Source organism: Microtus oregoni, unplaced genomic scaffold, assembly GCF_018167655.1.
Source record: "Microtus oregoni isolate MIOR12 unplaced genomic scaffold, Mior012 000012F_ref0000307, whole genome shotgun sequence".
NCBI lineage: Eukaryota > Metazoa > Chordata > Mammalia > Rodentia > Cricetidae > Microtus > Microtus oregoni.
The window spans coordinates 26,335,444-26,355,855 of record NW_024543071.1 but is presented as its reverse complement, the minus strand read 5'-3'; the positions used below and the strand labels follow the sequence as shown (position 1 = coordinate 26,355,855).

The window sequence follows — 20,412 nt, the reverse complement described above, 5'->3', positions numbered from 1 at the left end:
GCAGAACACTCAGACACAAAATAAAAACAATTTTTTTTTCTTTTAAAGGACAAAACATCCACTGGCTGTTTTAGATGTCTTAATTTATCATATCAACATTTTTAGTGGTCACAAACACAAAATAATCTTCATTATCTGAAATGAAATCAACAAATGTTGATACTTATTAGTGTAAGGCTTTTTCTACTACCTATTCAGCCAACTCCCACGCCCAATTTTTGTTTTCAAATCATATTTGGGAGGACAGCTATTCTGGGAGAACATTCTCAGATGTTATTTGTTATACAAAAATCAATCGTTATCCTCCTGGCTAGAACTTACCACATTCCCAGCCCCACCCATTAACAAATTCCCAACGGGCTCAAGAAGTTTCCCAAAGGCTCCTAAGAGGACCATCCAGAGAAAGCTTTCTTAAAAGCTATTGTAGGGGCTGGGCTTGGTGATGCAAGCATTTAGTCCCAGCATTCAGAAGGGGAGTAGGGAGGACTGCAAGTCCCAGGCCAGTCTGGGTACAGTGAGATTCTCAAAACCAAACCAAACCAAACCACAAGTGTGGAGTAGGAGACTAGCAAGGTTTACAAGCAAAGGCAAGAGCGCCCTCTTGTGGAGATAAAAACTGATTTTTTTTTTTTTTTTCTCCCCCTTCAGTCTCTATTTCTCATTTATTTCCCCACAAGACTACTAGAGAGGGATCACAAATAGCTAGGGGACAATGCAGTTGATCTCAGCCAAAAGGCTGCAGGGTAATAATCCCAAGGAGAAAGAATATTAACTTTGCCTCTCCATAGGCTGCAGGCTTGTGGAGATCTTTACATTGTGCTCAACACAGGACTTGGTAAAGCCAGTTGAGAAGCCAGGGAGTCCTCCCCAGCCTGTCAGAGAATTTCTAGTGGCCCCAGTCTCATCTCACAGATACCAAGACAAACTAAGTTAGTATGACCACCAAGGAGGGTGGGAACATAGCTCAGTAGTGGCGTACCCGCACAGAACACACAAAGGTAATCCCTAGCCCTGAATAGGGGAGTAGGAGGAGGCACGGAGTGGTGGCAACAGAGGCCTATCTATGCATCCAGGACAAGAGACCACAAATGGAAGCAAAAAGGCAGAAAAAACCAAGGTGGCAAAAAGCCACAGTAACTGCACCTCTAGACTGACCCACACACTTTTCTTTCAAAGTTCCCAGGGCACAGTCTGAAGACAGGTAGAAGGTATACTGTGCACCACTGTTCATCCTGCCATCTGGTGTCAGTAAGGAGGAAGTGGGCTAGCACACACTCTTGAGGACCCCTGGGAGGCCCTTCAATAGCAGCTGCCGTTGAAAAACCCAAGTCATGTATGGCCCTCCCTAGAATGCTCTCCACACATCTGGGGGAAATGACAGCTAGCAATTCCAACTCACTGCCTGTTGGGCCTCATGAGGCCTGGACATGAGGCCCAGTGTAATTTCCTAAGCCTAACGAGTTTGGTGAGGCCTAGTGTAACTTCCTGAGCCTAGCTCTAGTTTGGAGGCATGTTTCTGGCTACCCAACCTAGGCCGCCTTGGCCTAGCAATTGCTAGCATGGCAGAATATTATTGGCCCTTATTCCTTACTCTGCCTCAACCAATCCCAAACGCCTCCATCTCATCACGATACTGAAGAGTCCATGGGACTCTGGATGTCCAAAGATGAATGGTGGCATGCACTCTCTACTTAAGTGCATAGTCGTTTGAGCTCTCTACTGTTTTCTGGGATGTGAACTGTCTCTGTCAGCTCTATTGGCCTCCTTTATTAAAGGAAGGAAGTGACAGATAGCCCAAGGTTTTGCCTAGGGAAGGGCTTCCTTATTGCCTGGTCTGAATTCAGCACCCTGCTGATGTGGATTGTGCATCCAGTCCCAGCCCTCTTTAGGCTCAGGATCCCTAGCCCTTTTTCTTCCCCCAGATTATTCATGGACTGTGTGAGTGAAGTTTCCACGGGGGGGGAGAAAAACTCCTGAGTCCCGCCAAAAGAAACAGTACAGGCTAAGCCATTAAACAGCAAACATCACACGATTGTTCAGGCCTGGGAGGCTGAGGTTTATTTAAAAGTTTAAATATGATCCTTTAAAATATTACAATGTTGTATCATGCTGCCTGCATGTATGGGTCAAAATCGAGTAATATTGCTGCATCTAAGGTAACTAGGTCAGCAACCTTATCAACTAACAAAACTTATCAGCTGATAAGAGACATCGATGCAAGCAAAGCAGGCAAACCTGGGCATCCTGCACACGATATAGTGCACACAACACTGGTTTTCCAAATAGAATTCCTGAACTGAATGTTGATCGGAAAATACCCAATTCATTTGCGTGGAAATGAACCAGGCCCCTTGTCACAGGCAGCCAGCTTTGGCTTCAGGCAGGCGCCATCGTGGCAACAGCACTCACTGTCAGATAATTCATGGTTTGTCCCTCCACAGGATGCTTCTTCACCGAAAGGGGACTTACCTGATGGTCTGCCACACAGGGACACACACAGCTGAGTCTACCAAGTGTATCAGTCTTCAAGGTATTTGCAAGAGATTTGTTTTTTAATCAGTGCAATCTCCTTTCCAAGATTCTTGACTCTCCCCACACACACACACCTTGGCTTAGCCTGAAAAATCTGAATATTTGCTAAATGCTTGTTATTGAGGTTTGATGAAACTTAAGAGAGAGAATTTAGTTCTAAAAAGGCTGGGATACCACTGGATTTGGCTAGCGATTTCATAAAAAGCATGAAAAAATGTTGTTTAGACAGGTGAACACCGGAATGTTAGGCTGGGGAGCATCTAAGGCAAGAAAATGAGACTTGAGCACTTTGTTTTATTTGTCTTTGGTCTTTTGAGATAAAGTCTCACTGTCTAGAAAAGCCCTAAACCCACAGCAGTCTTTCCGTCAGTCTCCCAGGTGCAGGTTCGCGCTGCTGTGTCAAGTCCAGAATAAGGTACTTTCATACTGAATTCAAATCAGAGACAGATTTATTTTTGCTCACCAACGATGACTTGAAGTCTCCTGTATGTGCTCACATGTGTTGGGTGGAATAGAAAGGTAATCGAGAAGCCTTTATAGTACAGAGGGGTTGGGGAGGTGGCTCAGTGGGTAAAGTGCTCATTCCTAAAGTACAAGAACCTGAGTTAATATCCCTAGAACCAATGTAAAAAACACTGGGTGGGGCACCTTGTGCCTGTAAGCTTAGCACTGGTAAGAGCAAAGGTAGACAGGCAGATCCTGGAGGCTCCCTGGCCAGTCAGTCCAGCTGAAACGGCAAGCTCCAGATTCAGCAAGAGACCCTCTCTCAAAACATAAGATGAAAAGTATCTGAGGAAGGCATCCTGATACTAGCCGTGACCTCCACACAAGGCAGGTCTGGCCAGTGCATAGCACACGCATACACACGTCTATGTGGCACACATACACGAAAAGCAATTGTAAAAAGTAACAAAATGATTACAATGCCATTTCCACACATAACCCATACTCTTTAAAGACTCAAGAAGGCATCACTGGTGGTAACACCAGCCTGATAATCATAATTAGCATGCTTCTTACTGACTAGAGAGCATTCGATAGCTTCAAAGTCATCATCTTCTAGCATATGAAAAAAAAAAGCAAAAGATCTATCTAGGTAAGGTAAACACAAGTATTTTACAGAAATTAAGCAAATAATTTTTTGCCCTAGTAAAGGGTACATTTCTCAAGTCTGGCTTTCACTGGTATTTCCTCAGTAGACTGACTATTTCATTATACATCCTCCAGGGGGCGTCCAAACCCCAAATAAAATCCAGATGTTCCCACTCAGGAATGCGCTTGTGGTACACCAAGTTGGGGAGCTGAGTCAGTAAGATACTGATGTCAGCGGTGTCTGCCAGCCAGTCCTGGCCCCCGCTCCACAAAGCAGTGGGTACAGTCATGCCCTTCATGTCGTACACTGGAGGGTAACTCTATAAGAAAAAAAAAAAGAGTCATAGAAACATTTGTAATTGTTTTTGGTACAGATTTTAAAATTATAATCATTGCAATATTCATTGAAAAACAAATGTCTAGCAAGTCTGATCTACAATTAAAACCAACAAAATCGCACATATTTTGAGAATCACTTTCGTTATGTTTTCAGGCACTCATTACAAGGAAAGAATTGGAAACATGGAGATGTTCTGTCCCACTGTAGGGACCATTTAATCCTCAGCTATCGCCATGGTTATCCCCAGATGTGGATGCAAGGACCCAGCGGAGAAGCTCTGCAGGTAGATCCTCCTACCTTCTCCCTCCGAATCTGAGAGAAGCCGCACAAATCCTCCATGGATCAATTTTCTAAACTTTAAGCCACAAACAAGGGCTACTTCAAGAATTAAGAAACACAGGAAGATTTTTGTACTTCAGGGAACTCAGTGCTCAAAAATGGAAATTTTATTTGCACAGAGAAGAAAATGTTTAAGCCATGTAATGTCTGAAGTCCAGCAAGCCAACAACAGCCCAGGGCATGCGGATTCTAAAGCATATGCTTATGGTCCTACTGAATCTCAGTAGCCCCGGATCTACAGCCGGACAGGATGGGGACAGGAGACCTGTACCATTGCACCACTGACAGAGCTGGAGACATCTGAGTGGACTGAGAAAAAACATCCAGCCTAGCCAATTCTGTCAACAACATTCCCCCCGGCAGCCAAGCCCAGTCGAGTTATGGAAAACCAAGCTGGCTTCTCTGGTGAGTTTTCAAAGCTTGTTTTAAATGAAAAGTTTTACCTGGTTGTAATGAAAATAATTCTTGTCACTGCTTCCCCAGTCAAAAGCTTGAAACTTATGGTGTTTAACAACCTAAAAACGATAAAATTTGGAGAAAAAAGTTAGCAGACACTGAAGTCTGAGAAAATATCATTGGTTGCTAGTCAGTCAGGTCCTCAGAAATCAAGTTATAACCAAATCCAAGTTTATTCATCATTTCCAATACACACACACACACACACACACACAATTTCAGTATTTCGGTGGAGGGATTGAGACAGAGTATCTCTGTGTAACAAACAAGCCTGGCTGTTCTGGGACTCACTTTGTAGACCAGGCTGGCCTCGAACTCATAGAAATCCACCTGCCTCTGCCTCCTGAGTGCTGGGGTTAAAGGCATGTGCCACCACACCTGGCTCCAAATCATTATTTGAAATAAAATTAAAACAGCGCTCCGGTTTCCTTTTCCATACGACTGAATTTCTGACTGCACAGTTGCGAAAACAGCTATAACCAGAAGGGTTACCCCCATAAGATGAAATTTATCTGTCTGGACGTTTTTCCACTAAAATTTGCTTCTGTGGCTTTTTCAAGGAAGTAGTGATTTGACTTGGAGATATACATGCATACTGATGTTTCAAACTGTCATCAGCTACTGTATGTACAACAGGGGTCCAGTAAGGATGCACCACTACATGACATTATAACCATCATCGTTTGTGTTCCGTATACTCTATGATGTTCAAACAACAACAAAACTGCTAACTGAAACATTACCCAAAACATATACCACTCCTTAAGCAATGCCTTACTGTACAAACATATGATTGTTTGTTGTCTACCTTACTTATCTATATGTACTGTTTGCACAGATTTTTGAGAGTATACGTGTGTGTGTGTGTGTGTGTGTGTGTGTGTGTGTGTGTGTGTGTGTCATACACTTGCATATGTATGGAGGCCAGAGGTTGATTTGGGGTATCTTCATCACCAGTCTCTCTCCATCTTGCTTTTTGGTACAGGATCTCTCTGAACCTGAAGCTCACTGATTGGCTATATTGGCCAGCGAGCCCCAGGGACTTTTTCTGTCCCCCATTCCTCACAGTGGGATTATAGGCAGGATTCACCAAGCATCCTGATGTCATTAGATCCTCATACTTGTATGGCAAACATTTTTGCTACCTGAATCATCTTCCCAACCCCATTTGTTCATGTTTTAACGACTTACTAGCTGATCATCTTCAGACCTGGTACATAGCACTAATTTTTTCTGTATGACAACACAATTTTAACTAGTGGTACTATCATTGTGAAAGGGTAAGACTATAACATGAAGATAAAAACAAAAACTCATTTATTTGTGAAATTTCAAACAACACAAATTCATATGTTCTCTAACTGCCCAAATTTAAATGAATTAAACCCAAAATAAGAAAGCCAAAAGAACTGTAAATTGTTCATTTTGACCAAATGATGGGACTTGGCTAAGAAAAAAACAAACAAACAAAAAACAAGAACAAACAAGCAAAACCAGACATTCTTTGTCAGAAATGCTTTTGATTGATGCGAACTTTCATTTCTCATCAATTACATACACTTTTCTTTTTGATAGGATAAAATCAGTGTGAGATTGGACTCTAGAGGGAATTGCCACAGTAGAGATGTTTAGCATCCATTTTTTGCCATTGCGTATGACAGGTATTAAATACTTGTGACAGACTGAGCCAAATATAGACAGACTTATAGCACCTGTGAGTGTGTCCACTTCTATCTCTAACTGCAAGTGAAAACGGAACGCACATTTTAGTTTTCCACGTTCTCACACGTTATACTTGTGTATCAGGCCCCAGGTGAGTGGGAAAGAGATTGATGCTCAGCCTGAATTTAGTGTGCTCAGAGTCATTTGGGACTTCAAGCTACCAGCACCGTTTTTAAAAAGTTAATTGGGGCTAGAGAGATGGCTCAGCGGTTAAGAGCATTGCCTGCTCTTCCAAAGGTCCTGAGTTCAATTCCCAGCAACCACATGGTGGCTCACAACCATCTGTAAAGAGGTCTGGCGCCCTCTTCTGGCCTTCAGGCATACACAAGACAGAATATTGTATACATAATAAATAAATAAATAAATAAATAAATAAATAAATAAATATTTAAGAAAATAAAATAAAAAGTTAATCAAATGTACATTTTTTTCAACAAAAAGCAGCAAGTTTCAAACAGTGGATGAGATCAGAATGATCTAAGGTAGTTATTAAGATGCAGATCCAACGAACACATTCAGAATTCAGATCCTGGATAGATGTGGGATAGGCCCAGAAATCTATTTCATCAATATTCTCAGAGTAGTGAGGCTAACACTGTAAAGTTTGGTGAAGTCAGGCTTCTTCCAAGGGGATTAAGTCCCCAGGATCTGGGCAGTGGTAGGGAGGGGAAGAGACAAGCATGGGTTTGGTTAGTGGGAACCTTGTCAGATTCTGCCTGGAGGCTGATGTGGGTTACCCTGATTGTCAATTTGACTAAATTCAGAATTAACTAAGAGACACTTGTAGGCATGTCTGTTTCTATGAGGATGTTTCCAGGCAGGCTTATCTGAGGAGGATGGGAGAAAAATGAGCTGAGAACCAGTATTATTTCCTGAGGCCATCTGACCACAAGTATCAAAGCCATCTCACGTGCTCAACAGGAGAGCCGCAGCAAGAAAGCACTAGGAAAGGATTGGACAAAGTAACTCCTGTATTGACAGAAGGACATCACAGCGAACAGAAGGGCAAGGGGCACAGTGCCCTCTCCACTGAGTCATGGATTTGGAAAAGGCTGAAATCACAAGGTCATGACCAGAGATCAATGCTATGGCCCTCAGTCTGCAGTCTTTGACCCTGGTCAGCTGCTTAAAGAGGCAGATGAACAGGGCTGGAATCAGAACAGATGCCAGGGTTACAGTCAAAACAGCTGCTCTTCCCCAAACCCAGGGCCCAGTGGGGGCCTAGGACACTGAGGATGAAGGAAGACCCTACTGTGATGATGACATAGCATGGTCTCAGGGCAGCCACAGTTTCATGGCCAAGAGCCCCTGCAAAACCAGAACGAATGGTTACTTGTGATTTGCTAAAGCATATGGCATACCACACATGGACTGCTGGTGGCCACTAAGCTGACAAAGAGCTCACTACCTGTCTTCAACGTGCCTCAGGCAGCCGGCAGCCATCTTTGAAAATGCATTGATTTCTGAGGTGACAGAAATGGGGCCTTTTTGAGCTATGTCCAATGGGAGAAGCAAAATGTTCACATGTGTTGGGGGAAGAGGTTAGTATGAGAACATATGAGGAAAACAGATGTTCATAAACAGAAATATACTTGAGAGTTGTGCAGACTGAAGGAAGGGAATTTGTGAATCTGAGTGCTTCCCGAGGCCTAAAGCACTGGTCAAGGGGTAAGTGTGTTGCAATCAAGGCACAGACAGCTTGCATTCTGGGGACCACTCTTCTAAGCCCCAGTGCTGTCAGCTGACATTTAGCTTTCCTGACACAACAATAAGGAGTGTCTCAAGGAGAGCCTGTGAGAGGGGAGCTCTTGTTAGCCAGTGTCTCCGAACACACTTCTTCAGTCAGGGCTCCGAGGCAAGGGAGGTGCACACTTGGCTAGAGGAAGAAACTGGTGGACAAATTTTCTAAAACTACATATCTTTATGAATAAAAAGGACTGAACTACTGACAAATACAACAGGGATCATCTCAAAATAATTATGTTGGGAAAAACAGTCAGACCAAAGCAAACAAAAATGTTGTATTATATGCCTCTATTCAAATGAACCCTAGGAAAGGCAAAAGAAAAGAGATTGACAAAAAGCAAATCAGTTGTTGTGGGGGAAGGATTTATCTGGGAATATGATAGAACTTTTAGAGGTGGCAGCTGTATTTCCTGTCATACTTTAGGCAATGAAATTATGGTCGTGACAAAATGTATCAAGTTGTATAATGTAAATTGTACTATGTCACTTATATCTCAATAAAAATGTAAAAATAAAAACCCAAAGTACAGATTCTCCATTGAAAATGAATTAGACTCTCTGCGGACACAAGAGTCTGCTTTGATTTGTCTGTAAGCTTTTGTTTATTATTCTTGTGTGCACATGGAGGCCGCATGTGCACTTGTGAAGCGCAGAGGACAATGTTCTGTGAAGTTGGTTCTCTCCTTCTCCCTCTGTGTTCTGAAATTGAATACACATTGCACAGCTCCCACAGCAAACACTTTAGTTGAGCCATCTTCCTGATTTTTTATTTTATTATTATAAATATTTTATTATTTTAAATATCTTACTTATTTTAGTTTACTTATGTATGAAGTGTGTGTGCGTATGTGGTCACACACACACATGTACAATACACATATAGAAGTCAGAGGACAGCTTGGAGTGCATTCTGTTCTTAGACCTTGTAGGTCCTAGGAATCAAACTCAGGTCATCAGGCCTGGCAGAAAGTGCCTTTATCCACTGAGCCACTGCCTAGCCCCATGCGCTTCATTATTAAAGGTCAGTGTGCAAGCTCGCGTCTTACTTTTATTTGAGAGGTGTAATGCTTAAGGAACGCAGTGTTTCTCATGCAACTGTGTCTGTGCGGTACTCAGAAGCTGCTATCTAACACGCCTTTAGAGCATCTTGGTTTAAAGCGTAAACAGCCAAGCGTTTGACGTTTGAGATAAGGCTAGCTGGAAAAGACCATTTTCATAACCATGCTCTAAGTCCTTTTTTATTGTCAGGTGGGAAAGGGAAGCAAGTTGTAAAGTCATTATTAGGGAAAAAAATCTCCTTCTACATCAAATATTCGACCTATAACTGCTTCTTTTTGAAATGATTAAACAAAAGATACCAAGCAAATGCAGAGACATTTTCTACCTCAAATATGTACTTATTATCTATATGGGATTATTAAAATACTTTTATTTTCATTTTAAGAAACCATTTTTTGATCTATATGTGAACTCTAAATGCTCTAGAACTGGCATACATGCTTATGTGATAAAATGATCAAAATTTTATTTTAAACTGATGACTTTGGCTCTGGTTTATCCACTGATGTTCCAGGCACATTGTGTCTGTGTGTTAGTGTTGAAATGATAGCTTCTTCCCCTAGAAAATCATATTTTGCCAAACATGAAATAAAGTAAATCTGGTACACAATAAAAAATAGGAAGGAAAAAGGAAAGGGGCATAGGAAAGAGATATATAAATCTGAAGTGGAAATAAAAGAGAAAGGTGTGGGGGAAAGAAGAGAGAAAACCTTAACCCAGATCACTGCCGGATGAGCCCATGCCCAACACAGTGTATATCATGGATGATAACTGAAGTGCCCCAACTCAGTGACAAGCACCCAGGACTGTAGGAAGAACCAGAGCCCATCTGTTTGAAGGGAACCCACGGCTTGGCCAGTACCAACTTTACTCAATTCTATCATTACATGTGCCCAGCTGGACCCCTGGCGTGCTTACCTGGGTCCAGTGTAGTAAGTTTTGCACAGACGTTCCCGCGGGACTGTGTGTTGTATACACATCCACTCTGGACTGAAAGATGAATATGATGGGTTAGAGAATGAAAACAGTGGTAAGGTGATGTTCATTAACACAATTTTGCTCTTCAAAGAACAAAATATAGAAATCTGTACATAGTTTTTCAGAATATTAATCTCTCAGAAGTCAGAATATATCTGACTACAAATACATCCAATAAGCACAACCACACCTGCAGAGCACGGAAAAGCAACAGCGAGGTATATGCTACGGGCACAGGCGGCGGCCACAGCTCATTAGCTACAGCTTGTGTCTGTCTCCTTAATGCTTTCCTAAGCTTCTAAACTTCAGGAACTTAAAGTCTTCCTTTAATCATTAGGAAAAAAATGAAAATATCATTTTTTCCAAGTCCCTACCACCTTCATTACAGAATATTCTGTGCAGACTAGGATCTGACTAGACAGCTCAAACTTGAACTCAAGATCCTCCTGCCTCAGCCCCCAAGGGCTGGGGTTATAAGAATGCAGGGATGGGGTTACAGTAAAGGCAACCACACCTGCCTTTACTCCAGAATTTTAGAGCCTGTTTTCAGAACTCAACATTCCAAAACACAAATGCATTTAGAAGCACAAGTACACTGTAAGCCAGAGATTTACACCTCAGAACAAACATGAATACATATGTATAGACAAATGAGTATAATATATATCTCTGTGTATATATGTATATGAGATTCCAGGTTTAAACACACATAGCTTTTTTATAGAACACACTACTAGAATAAGTGTTATAAAATATTATGACTATGTCTGATCCACACATTATTTGCTTCTATATGGGTTCTATGTAGAAGGGACAGGAGTGAGCCCGAAGGCAGCAACAGATGGGACCACTTGCTAAAGCTGACTGTTGTGTTCTTAAAGGCAGGACTCAAGTGTAGATAATAACTGACAGCTGCGGCCAAGCCTCTGTGCCAGCGAACATACCACATTTAAGTTCTTCTCATTGAAGCCACATATAAGAAAGAAGACATTTGTGCAAAGCTCCTCCATGATGACGTGGGTGCAAACGTGAGTGCTCAGCCACTTCATCACCGCACTCTGGGGAAGAAACTGTTTATGTCCAAACAAGTCCTGCAAGATAAAAAGAAACCCAAGGACGGTCAGCATTGCAACCTGGTGTACCTGCTTCAGCATCCCTACGTATGTTGCCTTCTAATCCAATTATTGCCCAAATCCAGTCCCCCTGTAGGCTATTTACTGCTTGTTTATTTCAAAATAGGGTCTTGCTGGATAGCTCTGGCTGGACTCATAATTTCTGTATACATACATATATACATGCATACATACACAGACCACACACATAGCACAGGCTAGCCTCAAACTCATGAGATTCCTGCTGCCTCAGTCTCTCAAAGATTGGGATTATAGGTGTGAGCTACCATGAAGGATTATTTTTAATTTATTAAGAAATATTTTTATGGTGATAAAACACTTAACATTTATTATTTGAATCACTTTTTACTGTTCAGTTCAGTGGCAAGCACATTCACACTTGGGCGATTATCCCTGTGACGCATCTTCCGAACTCTTGCGTCTATGCCCATTAAACAATTACTCTGAACCCATCAGATGGTTAATTACTTCTCACTTCCTCTGCCCCCAGCTCCACATGGTTCTGTCAGTTTTATTGGAATCTAGTCACTGTCTCCGTTTATGAATTATCTGTGACTTTTATAGACAGGAACAGTCAACAGAAACCACTTGGCACACAAGGTCAAACTCACTTGCTCTCTGGCTCTTTGTAAAAGAAGTTTCCCAGTCCCTCGTTTCCATTGTCCCTAACCAATAGTCACTGAATCTGTGTTCCAGTACAGCCGGGACCATCACTACTATGCAACAGGAGACCGCTCTTCCTTATGCTGAACTCAGATCTGTCCCTTTGGACTCTTGCACACACCCACCCATGCTAGGACAAGCAAGACCGGAAAACCCAAATATCTACGAAGGCAATGTTGTGAGTTGCGCCCCCTTAAAAGAGTGGCATTTATGTGTGCACTGTCAGTACTTGAGAATGGTCTTTCTAGTGTACTTTTAAAGAGGAGGATTCTGGCCACAAAGATGGCCATGGACACTTAACTGAAGCTAAGATCAAACAGCAACTGCCGAGGAAGGCGGGAACTAGGATGATGCTTCTACAGCCAAAATGGCCGAAGGTCACCAGCACACCACCAGGAGGGACAAGACATGCCACACCTTTGCCTGTAGGACCTAGGAGAGTAGCACAGGGGATCTGCAAACACAAATGAATGCAGCCTCCCATGCAGCCTGCTTCTCTGCCTCTGATTCGGGAATTCGGGTGATTCGGGAATATCAACTACGTTGACAAAACTGAGTTCTTGCTGAGCTTAGCAGCAGACGTAACTACTACTTGTTCTGACTTATCACTAATCCGCAGATGGCAAAACATGGCTTCCTTTTGCCTCCCTTTAAAAAATGTCAGTTATCTGATCTGCCGGGTAAATATCTCACTAGTTTAAATGTATACTATTGTATTCTAGCCTCTTCAAGAAAACTTGGCCATCTATAGATAGATAGACTGTGACCTCTGTCTAAGTTAGGATTTCTATTACTGCAGTAAAATACCATGGTCAAAGCCTTTTGGGGAAGAAAGGGTTTATTTCAGCTTATAGCTCTATATCATAGTCCACTATCTAAGCAAGCCAGGGTAGGAACTCACACTGGGCAGCAACCTGGAGGCAGGAACTGATGGAGAAACCATGACAGTGCTGTTTACTGGCCTGCCCCTTCATGACTTGCTCAGCCTGCTTTCTTCTAGAACCCAGGACCACCTGTGCAGGGGTGGCACCACCTGCAATGGGTTGCTCTCTCCAGCATCAATCACTAACTAAGAAATGACCCCCAAAACTTGCCTACATGCCATTTGGGTAGGGGGTATCTCTCAGTTGGGTTTTCTCTTGCTAAACGACAGTAACCTGTGTCAAGCTGACATAAAAACTAGCCAGCACTCTGTCAAGTCAATCTTCTGTTGGACAATGTATCAAACCTGAAAACACACATCAGGCCTAAATGATCTTCGCCCAACAGCTGCACAAGTAGCTGAAAAGGACCAGACATTTTTCACACCCGCTTAATGCAACAGTTTTAGGAATATTTATCTATTGGGTTTGTTTGCTTGTTTGTTTTGTTTTTACTTTCCCGGTATGTGTCAGAAAGCACTCCAGTCTGAAACCATGATTCCCAAGTGCCAGGCCCATAGTCTTCACCAGAAACCATAGAGAATGTTTTGTAAAAACACGGATCCCTGATCTCCACTCCAGATTTTACAAAACACCATTTCTAAAGAGGGATGGGAGAAGTGTGGCATTTTCTGGTTTTCAAAGCTAACTCATAAACTCTAAGGAACAAGCTAGATTTATGACACGCACGCCTACACCAGGAGCTCCTACAACCACACTCCCCTGTCCACTCTAGAGCTCCACCCCCCAGCCTGGACGTCTACCACAGTAGTACCGCTAATTAACAACAAATCTTCATCATCAAAAACTGCCTATGCCGCAGTGAATAAACAAATCGGTTAACAGGCTAGCTCTCCGTGGGAGAAATATGCAATCTGCAGAACAACTTACAGAGTTGGGTACCATCTGTGCTGAAGCAAACCAATATATTTCTCTTGCTGCCTCTCTATGTGCATAAATTCACATAGGGGGTCTATAGGAAAAGATCCCCAAACTGAATAATTCTAAAAAGGTATTAGGGAGGAGGCCTAGTATTCAGGAACTACTTGTAATTTCTGAAGTGTTTGTACTGTAAATGAATACTTCTACTAATGGAGACAGTCAAAATAAAATTTTGCCAGCATGTTTGCTGATGCGATGAATTCCTATCATAAGAGTCTGATGAGCGGTAGCTCTTTGTAACCTAAAACTTACTGTACCGCAGTTACAAAGACAATGGGGCACAACATTACAGTTGTTCTACCTCATCGAGGGTCTCATTAAGAGCATGTATGTATTTCCCGTAAAAGACTTTAAAATGGCCAGCCAGAGAGAGGAAGAGAGAAAGCCATGTTACACCCACCTCTAAGTAATGAGTCACTTAATAGCAGGGGTAAGTTCTAAGAGTCAAGTTCTCAAGCAACATTATCATTGTGCAACCATCACATAGTATGCTTACACAACTCTAGACAGTGTAGGTCAACCACTTGACACAGACCCTTGACAAAAATCAAAAAATGTGATGAACATGAGATTCATGAGGCCACTGCTGGCACATCATGCCACATGCCTTTACAATAAGCATTTTTGCGAGATGAAGGAGAACATGCTAAAATTATGATTTAAAGGATAGGGTGGACATAAGCCAGTGATGGTTATTTTCATGATCAAGAATGGCATTCTGTTTCACTCCTGCTGTTGTTGTCAAATACTCCAAACAAAAGCAACTTGGGAAAGAAAGGGGTTTATTGCCTCCAGGTCACATGCCATCTTAAAGGGAAATCAGTGACGGAACTTAAAGGGGAGGAACCACAGAGGTTCTTGCTGGCTCACTCACAGGCTGACATTTTCTTATAATTAGCTTTCTTATACAACCAGGACTACTTGCACAGGGATGATGCTGCCCACAGTGGGCTGAGACTTCTTGTACTAATAGTCAAGACAGTCTCCCACAGACATGCCACAGGCCAATATGACTGAGGCCATTCCTCAATTAGAACTTCTTTCTCAGATGACTCTAAGCTGTGTCAAGTTGGCGGTTAAAGCCAACGATAACAGAAATACTATGCATAACTATATACCCTACACTTTCATATAACTCTTGTGACCATAGATTCTTGTGTGGGAGCTATATGTTGGACTCTCACTGATAGGAAATTTTCAGTTTCACTGTAACCTGTTGGGATCACAATCCAATGCATGATTCTCTTGTCAAAAGCCCATTACAGGGCAGGACTTATGGCTCAGTCATTAAAAATTAGGCTCACAACCAAACCATCAAAAACCCATGCTGTATAGTATTTCGTGTGTGTGTGTGTGTGTGTGTGTGTGTGTGTGTGTGTGTGTGTTTGTTTAAAATATATAATGCAGGACTGTCCATTCTTAATGAGCTTAAACTCCCCCTCATGAGTGCTGTTTCCCCTTAGAATGGCACAGCTTTAGGGCTCAGCACAGATATGTTTAAGGGCCCAATAATGTCTTAGTTCACTTTCAGTATGGCTAGGGACAGGCACATAGGAATGGCATATTTCTTCTCTCCTATCTCCTGTCTATTCCTGTGCACCCACTTGCCCTGTGGATAAAAAGCAACTCTATGAATGCTTAGGTAAGTTCCTTTTTCAAAGATTTCCTTCTATCTTCTTTGTATATTAGGTAGTGAGCCTAACTAACATGTTAACTATGAATACATGCAGCTGTATGTCTAGTTAAGAATGCGGTTCCCTAGGCGCCTCTGCAGGAGGAGGGGTGAAGGCAAGTCCCTCTGTGCATACATATACAATAGGTACATTCCAGCAACAGCACATACAGAGAACACTGTCGATTCACCTCCAATGACTAATTTCTCAGCTCAGAAGAGAATATCTGAGAAGAAGGGAGGGTGGGTGCAACCCAAGTACCTCAAAAAGAATGTCTGGCAACCGTCCAAGCTTGACCAGAGGACTCAAGGCAAAATTGAGAGACACCACGGGGGCCAGGGCAAAAAACATTTTAATCTTCTTTGCCAGCTCAGGCATGTGCGAGAATGCTATAAAACCTATGGGGCAAAAGAGAGAATTAGAACATCTAGTGCTTCCAAAAACACACACACACACACACACAAGAAAGGTCACCCATTGTGCCTACAGAGGAAGCCCACTAACGCACAAGTGCTACTGGCTTCAAACACTTGAACAGAGCTTCTCAAACATTCCGGCTCAGAAACAGAACTTAGGTCTAGATTTCAGCCTATAATTCACATGGGAAGAAGGCCAGGGTAAGATATTCACAAATCCTCCCCTGTTTCAGTAGCAACATGAATCTCTACAGCTCCACCCGCCACTCTACCCCTCTCCCTCCTCCCATTCCTAATCTTCAGAACACCAGTGACTCCAAAGCCACAACAGACTCCACTGACTGTAAAGTACCTTTTACACTTCTCTCAGATCTCCCCCATGCTACTTGTCCCGGGAACACTCTAGAAACACGCAAGTCACCTAGTCACAAAAGATGTAATTAAAGATGAACCGCAGCTCCGTTTTCTGGAGGCCGAGGCAATTCAGTAACGTGTTCAGACCCCGAAAAGCCCCACACCTTTCCTCTTGTGACTCTCCTTACAGAATGTACTCTATACAGATCACGAGCCACGAACATGTGAACCCCAAATGGCAGAACTGAATAAATTATGGAACATGGTCCTGGCCTCTCAGAGAAACTTGCCTGTTAAAATTAATGCTAATCTGTATTTTTTTTAAAACTTTGCAAAATGTTGTACTTTTCTTTAAAATTAAAGCATATTGAACTGAGACGTTAATTCATAAAGGGCTGGCCATACAAACAAAGCCTGAGTTCAGTCCCCAAAACCCACATCACACAGCCAGGTGCGGTGATCTACACTTTTAGTTTTAGCACTGGGCCAGCAGGAAGAGGGGCATCCTGGAGGCTGGCTCACTGGCCAGCTGGTCTAGCCCAATCAGTGTCTAGCTAGCCCAGGCTAGTGAGAGACTCAAAAGAACAAGGCAGGCAATGCCTGCAAAGGACTGAGAGCGAAGGTTATCCTCTGATCTCCCCACACTCACATACATGCCCACACTCACACTTACACTCACAAACACACACACAGAGACACACACACTCACACACACACGCTCATGCTCTCTCACACATACAGACAGACACGCTCACACTTATACTCAGAGACACACACAGACACATGCTCACACACACATACACACTCACACACACATACACACTCATGCTCTCTCTCTCACACACACAGACACACATGGTCAGGCTCACAGACAGATACACACAGACACACGCTCACACACACATACACATACACACGCTCACACACACAGACACACGCTCACACACACAGACACATACACACGCTCACACACACAGACACACTCTCACACACATACACACGCTCACACACACACACACGCTCACACACACACACGCTCACACACACACACACGCTCACACACACAGACACACGCTCACACACACATACACACGCTCACACACAGACACATACACACGCTCACACACAGACACATGCTCACACACACAGACACACGCTCACACACACATACACATACACACGCTCACACACACAGACACACGCTCACACACATACACATACACACGCTCACACACACAGACACACGCTCACACACACAGACACATACACACGCTCACACACACACACTCACACACACATACACAGACACACGCTCACACACACAGACACACGCACACACACACACACACATACACACGCTCACACACATACACACGCTCACACACACAGACACACACACTCACGTTCTCTCACACACGCACACACATACATACACACACTCTCTCACACACAAATACACAAACACATGAAAACATATTACTTTTATAATCAACATAAATTAAAAATGCAAATGGCTTTTCAAACCTGAGTCTAAACTGTCATCTCAGTTACTTATATTTCGCTTACCATTATTTCTTTAGTTACTGATTTATTTATTTTCAGTGGTGCTAAGGGATAGACCCTGGGGTTCAAAGATATGAGACAAGCACTTTCCTTTGAGCTGCACCCCAGTCTGGCACTAAACACTTAAAGTATATTTTCCTTTAATGAGTCTCTGAAGTTTCTCTTTTTTGGGGAGGTGCGGCGGGGGGGGGGGGGGGGGGGGGGTTCAAGACAGGGCTTTTTTTTCTTATGTAGCCCTGGGTGTCCAGGAACTCACTCTGTACACTAGACTGGCCTCAACTCAGAGATCCGCCTGCCTCTGCCTCCCGAGTGATGGGATTAATCTCTGAAGTTTCTGACATTAGAAGACTTCCCATTTTTCTAACCTCTCATATCCCTATGCTGCTTAAATTAGAAAACACATAACAAGATATAGCTTACGTCAATTCTTTCAACTTTAAGATACTTGACGATGTACAGTAAATTCTGAGTTTCTGTAGATTATTACTGAAAAATCCCTGCTCTGTTCATGATTTCTGCTGGACATTTAAAAAACAAAGAAACCTGTATTTGAAGTAACAACATTTTTGCGTAGCATCACTTCCCTTCAGAGACAACCACCTTTTCCCATTTTATCATATACATACCTACGGTGGTGCCTTGAGAATGACCCAGATAATACACTTGTTCTTGACCAGTTTTATTTATAATGTAGTTAATTGAAGCAGGTAGGTCATATTTCGCCATCTCATCAAAACTACAATTTAAAAAACAAAGGACTGTTCAATTGAAATAGCACACAAAAGTAGAGCGGCATAGTGACTTGGCCTGAAGCACACCGGCACACACTGAGCATGGCTAAAGAATTATTTGAGTATCCATTGTTCTAAACAATGTCACAATAAGCATTCTCTAATAAATGCCTTTTTGGTAAAAGTTCCTTCTTAAAGCCTTCTATAATACCTGGTACACTAAGCTGTAGTCTTTAACAAGGTAGGTAGATGTGTCTGTGTGTGTGTGTGTGTGTGAGAGAGAGAGAGAGAGAGAGAGAGAGAGAGAGAAGGACAGCAAAATCCAATGGTTGGAAAGTACTTAGAATATTCCAGGCTCTGCAGAGACTCCTTCTTCAAAGTTACTTTAGGCCCCAGTGAGTGTATGAGATAGGACTTTATTATCCCCATTTTATAGATAAGGAAACAGACACAGACAGTTTATAGCTGTGCCAAGTGTCACTCAGCAAGGAGTAAGAAAGAGATGAGAGAGTAGTCAAATGAACCTCTGAGTATGTGTGTTATGAGGAGAGAGGCTGATTTTTAACCTGCCAGCTCCTCCCCAATGCCAGGGATGTTAAGAATAACTTCAGAATTCCAAACTGAGTCTAATCACTTATGCAATCATTTATATATATTTACCTTCACATTGCTTATTAAATTCCTGATAAGTTTTAGAACTGTTCAAAAGACGCTTATACAACCTCAGAGTCACTCCTGAACCTGCCTTCCAGCTAAATCCCCATGTGTCTACCTAAAGGATGCTAAAGATACAGGCCTGAGTCAAAATCGACTGGGATATATACCTGAAGGCCCAGAATTCATCCTGAGAAACTGAGAGAGTCTTGTGTTTCCGAGACCAGGTATTTCCCCTGCTGTTCCCCATCCACACATCAAACCCAGCATCTGCCAGGATGAAGCCCAGGCTGCTATTGTCAATGTTCGTGACCCAGTTACTCGAATCTGCCAGAAAGCCATGCTGAAGATATACGACTGATCTGGGACCTGGAAAACATTGATGTTTAGGTGTTATTCTCATCTTCTTAGCAAATGTGATGTCCTGCTAAACAGTCAACAGTTGAGAGGAACCAAAGCAAATGGAGCAACAGAAACAAATTTAGAAGCTAAGGGGCATGCTTCCTTTAAACAGCACTGACAGGGAAGCAGCAAAGCTGCACCTTTTGTTTTGGTTTTTGTTTTGTTTTGTTTTGTTTTTTCCCATGTCTAGTAACAAACCACTGACTTAAGCATCAAAATAAAATTTAATTTATTTGGGGGAACTTGCGAAATGTTGCTATAATTTGCTCCCAATGATTCCAAACAAAATAAACTGGGAGGAAAATGTTACACACAACAAGAGGCCTCTATACACCAGCAACAATGGCTGAACCCTAAACAGAGATAACAGCAATGAGATGGCAGAGACACGCATGAGTGCCCAGGGAGGCAGCTTTGCTCAACATTTCTAACATTTGAACAGAACTAAGTATAGATGGAAAATGACAGGGGTGTGTCAATGTGCACAACGTAGGGTGCTCATAAAGGATGAGGCCGTGCACGTACAGGAGCAGAGGCATATGGGAAATCTCTATCTATTGATGTCTATAGCACATTTATTCACTGCCAAAATATGGAAGCCTTGGTTTCTCAACCCTGCATCTGCTTAATTTTGAAGTGATTCTAAGTCCGTTATTTAAAAAAGCAAAGTCTAATTTTAAAAATTTATAATTGCAGA

The 20,412-nt window shown here is 42.5% G+C and overlaps 1 protein-coding gene across 1 annotated transcript in view; it reads right to left on the bottom strand.

Moving 5' to 3' along the window:
* Window positions 1–2,030: 2,030 nt before the first annotated feature.
* Lipa (lipase A, lysosomal acid type) overlaps window positions 2,031–20,412 on the bottom strand; it is a 32,365-nt gene continuing 13,983 nt past the window's right edge. Inside the window, exons 4-10 of the mRNA XM_041662049.1 lie at window positions 19,484–19,682; window positions 18,555–18,664; window positions 15,857–15,993; window positions 11,209–11,355; window positions 10,205–10,276; window positions 4,747–4,818; window positions 2,031–3,944 (exon numbers count right to left, since the gene is read on the bottom strand). Of these exons, the coding sequence (XP_041517983.1) occupies window positions 3,711–3,944; window positions 4,747–4,818; window positions 10,205–10,276; window positions 11,209–11,355; window positions 15,857–15,993; window positions 18,555–18,664; window positions 19,484–19,682 (971 nt within the window). The 3' untranslated portion in view covers window positions 2,031–3,710. The remainder of the gene's footprint in view (window positions 3,945–4,746; window positions 4,819–10,204; window positions 10,277–11,208; window positions 11,356–15,856; window positions 15,994–18,554; window positions 18,665–19,483; window positions 19,683–20,412) is intronic.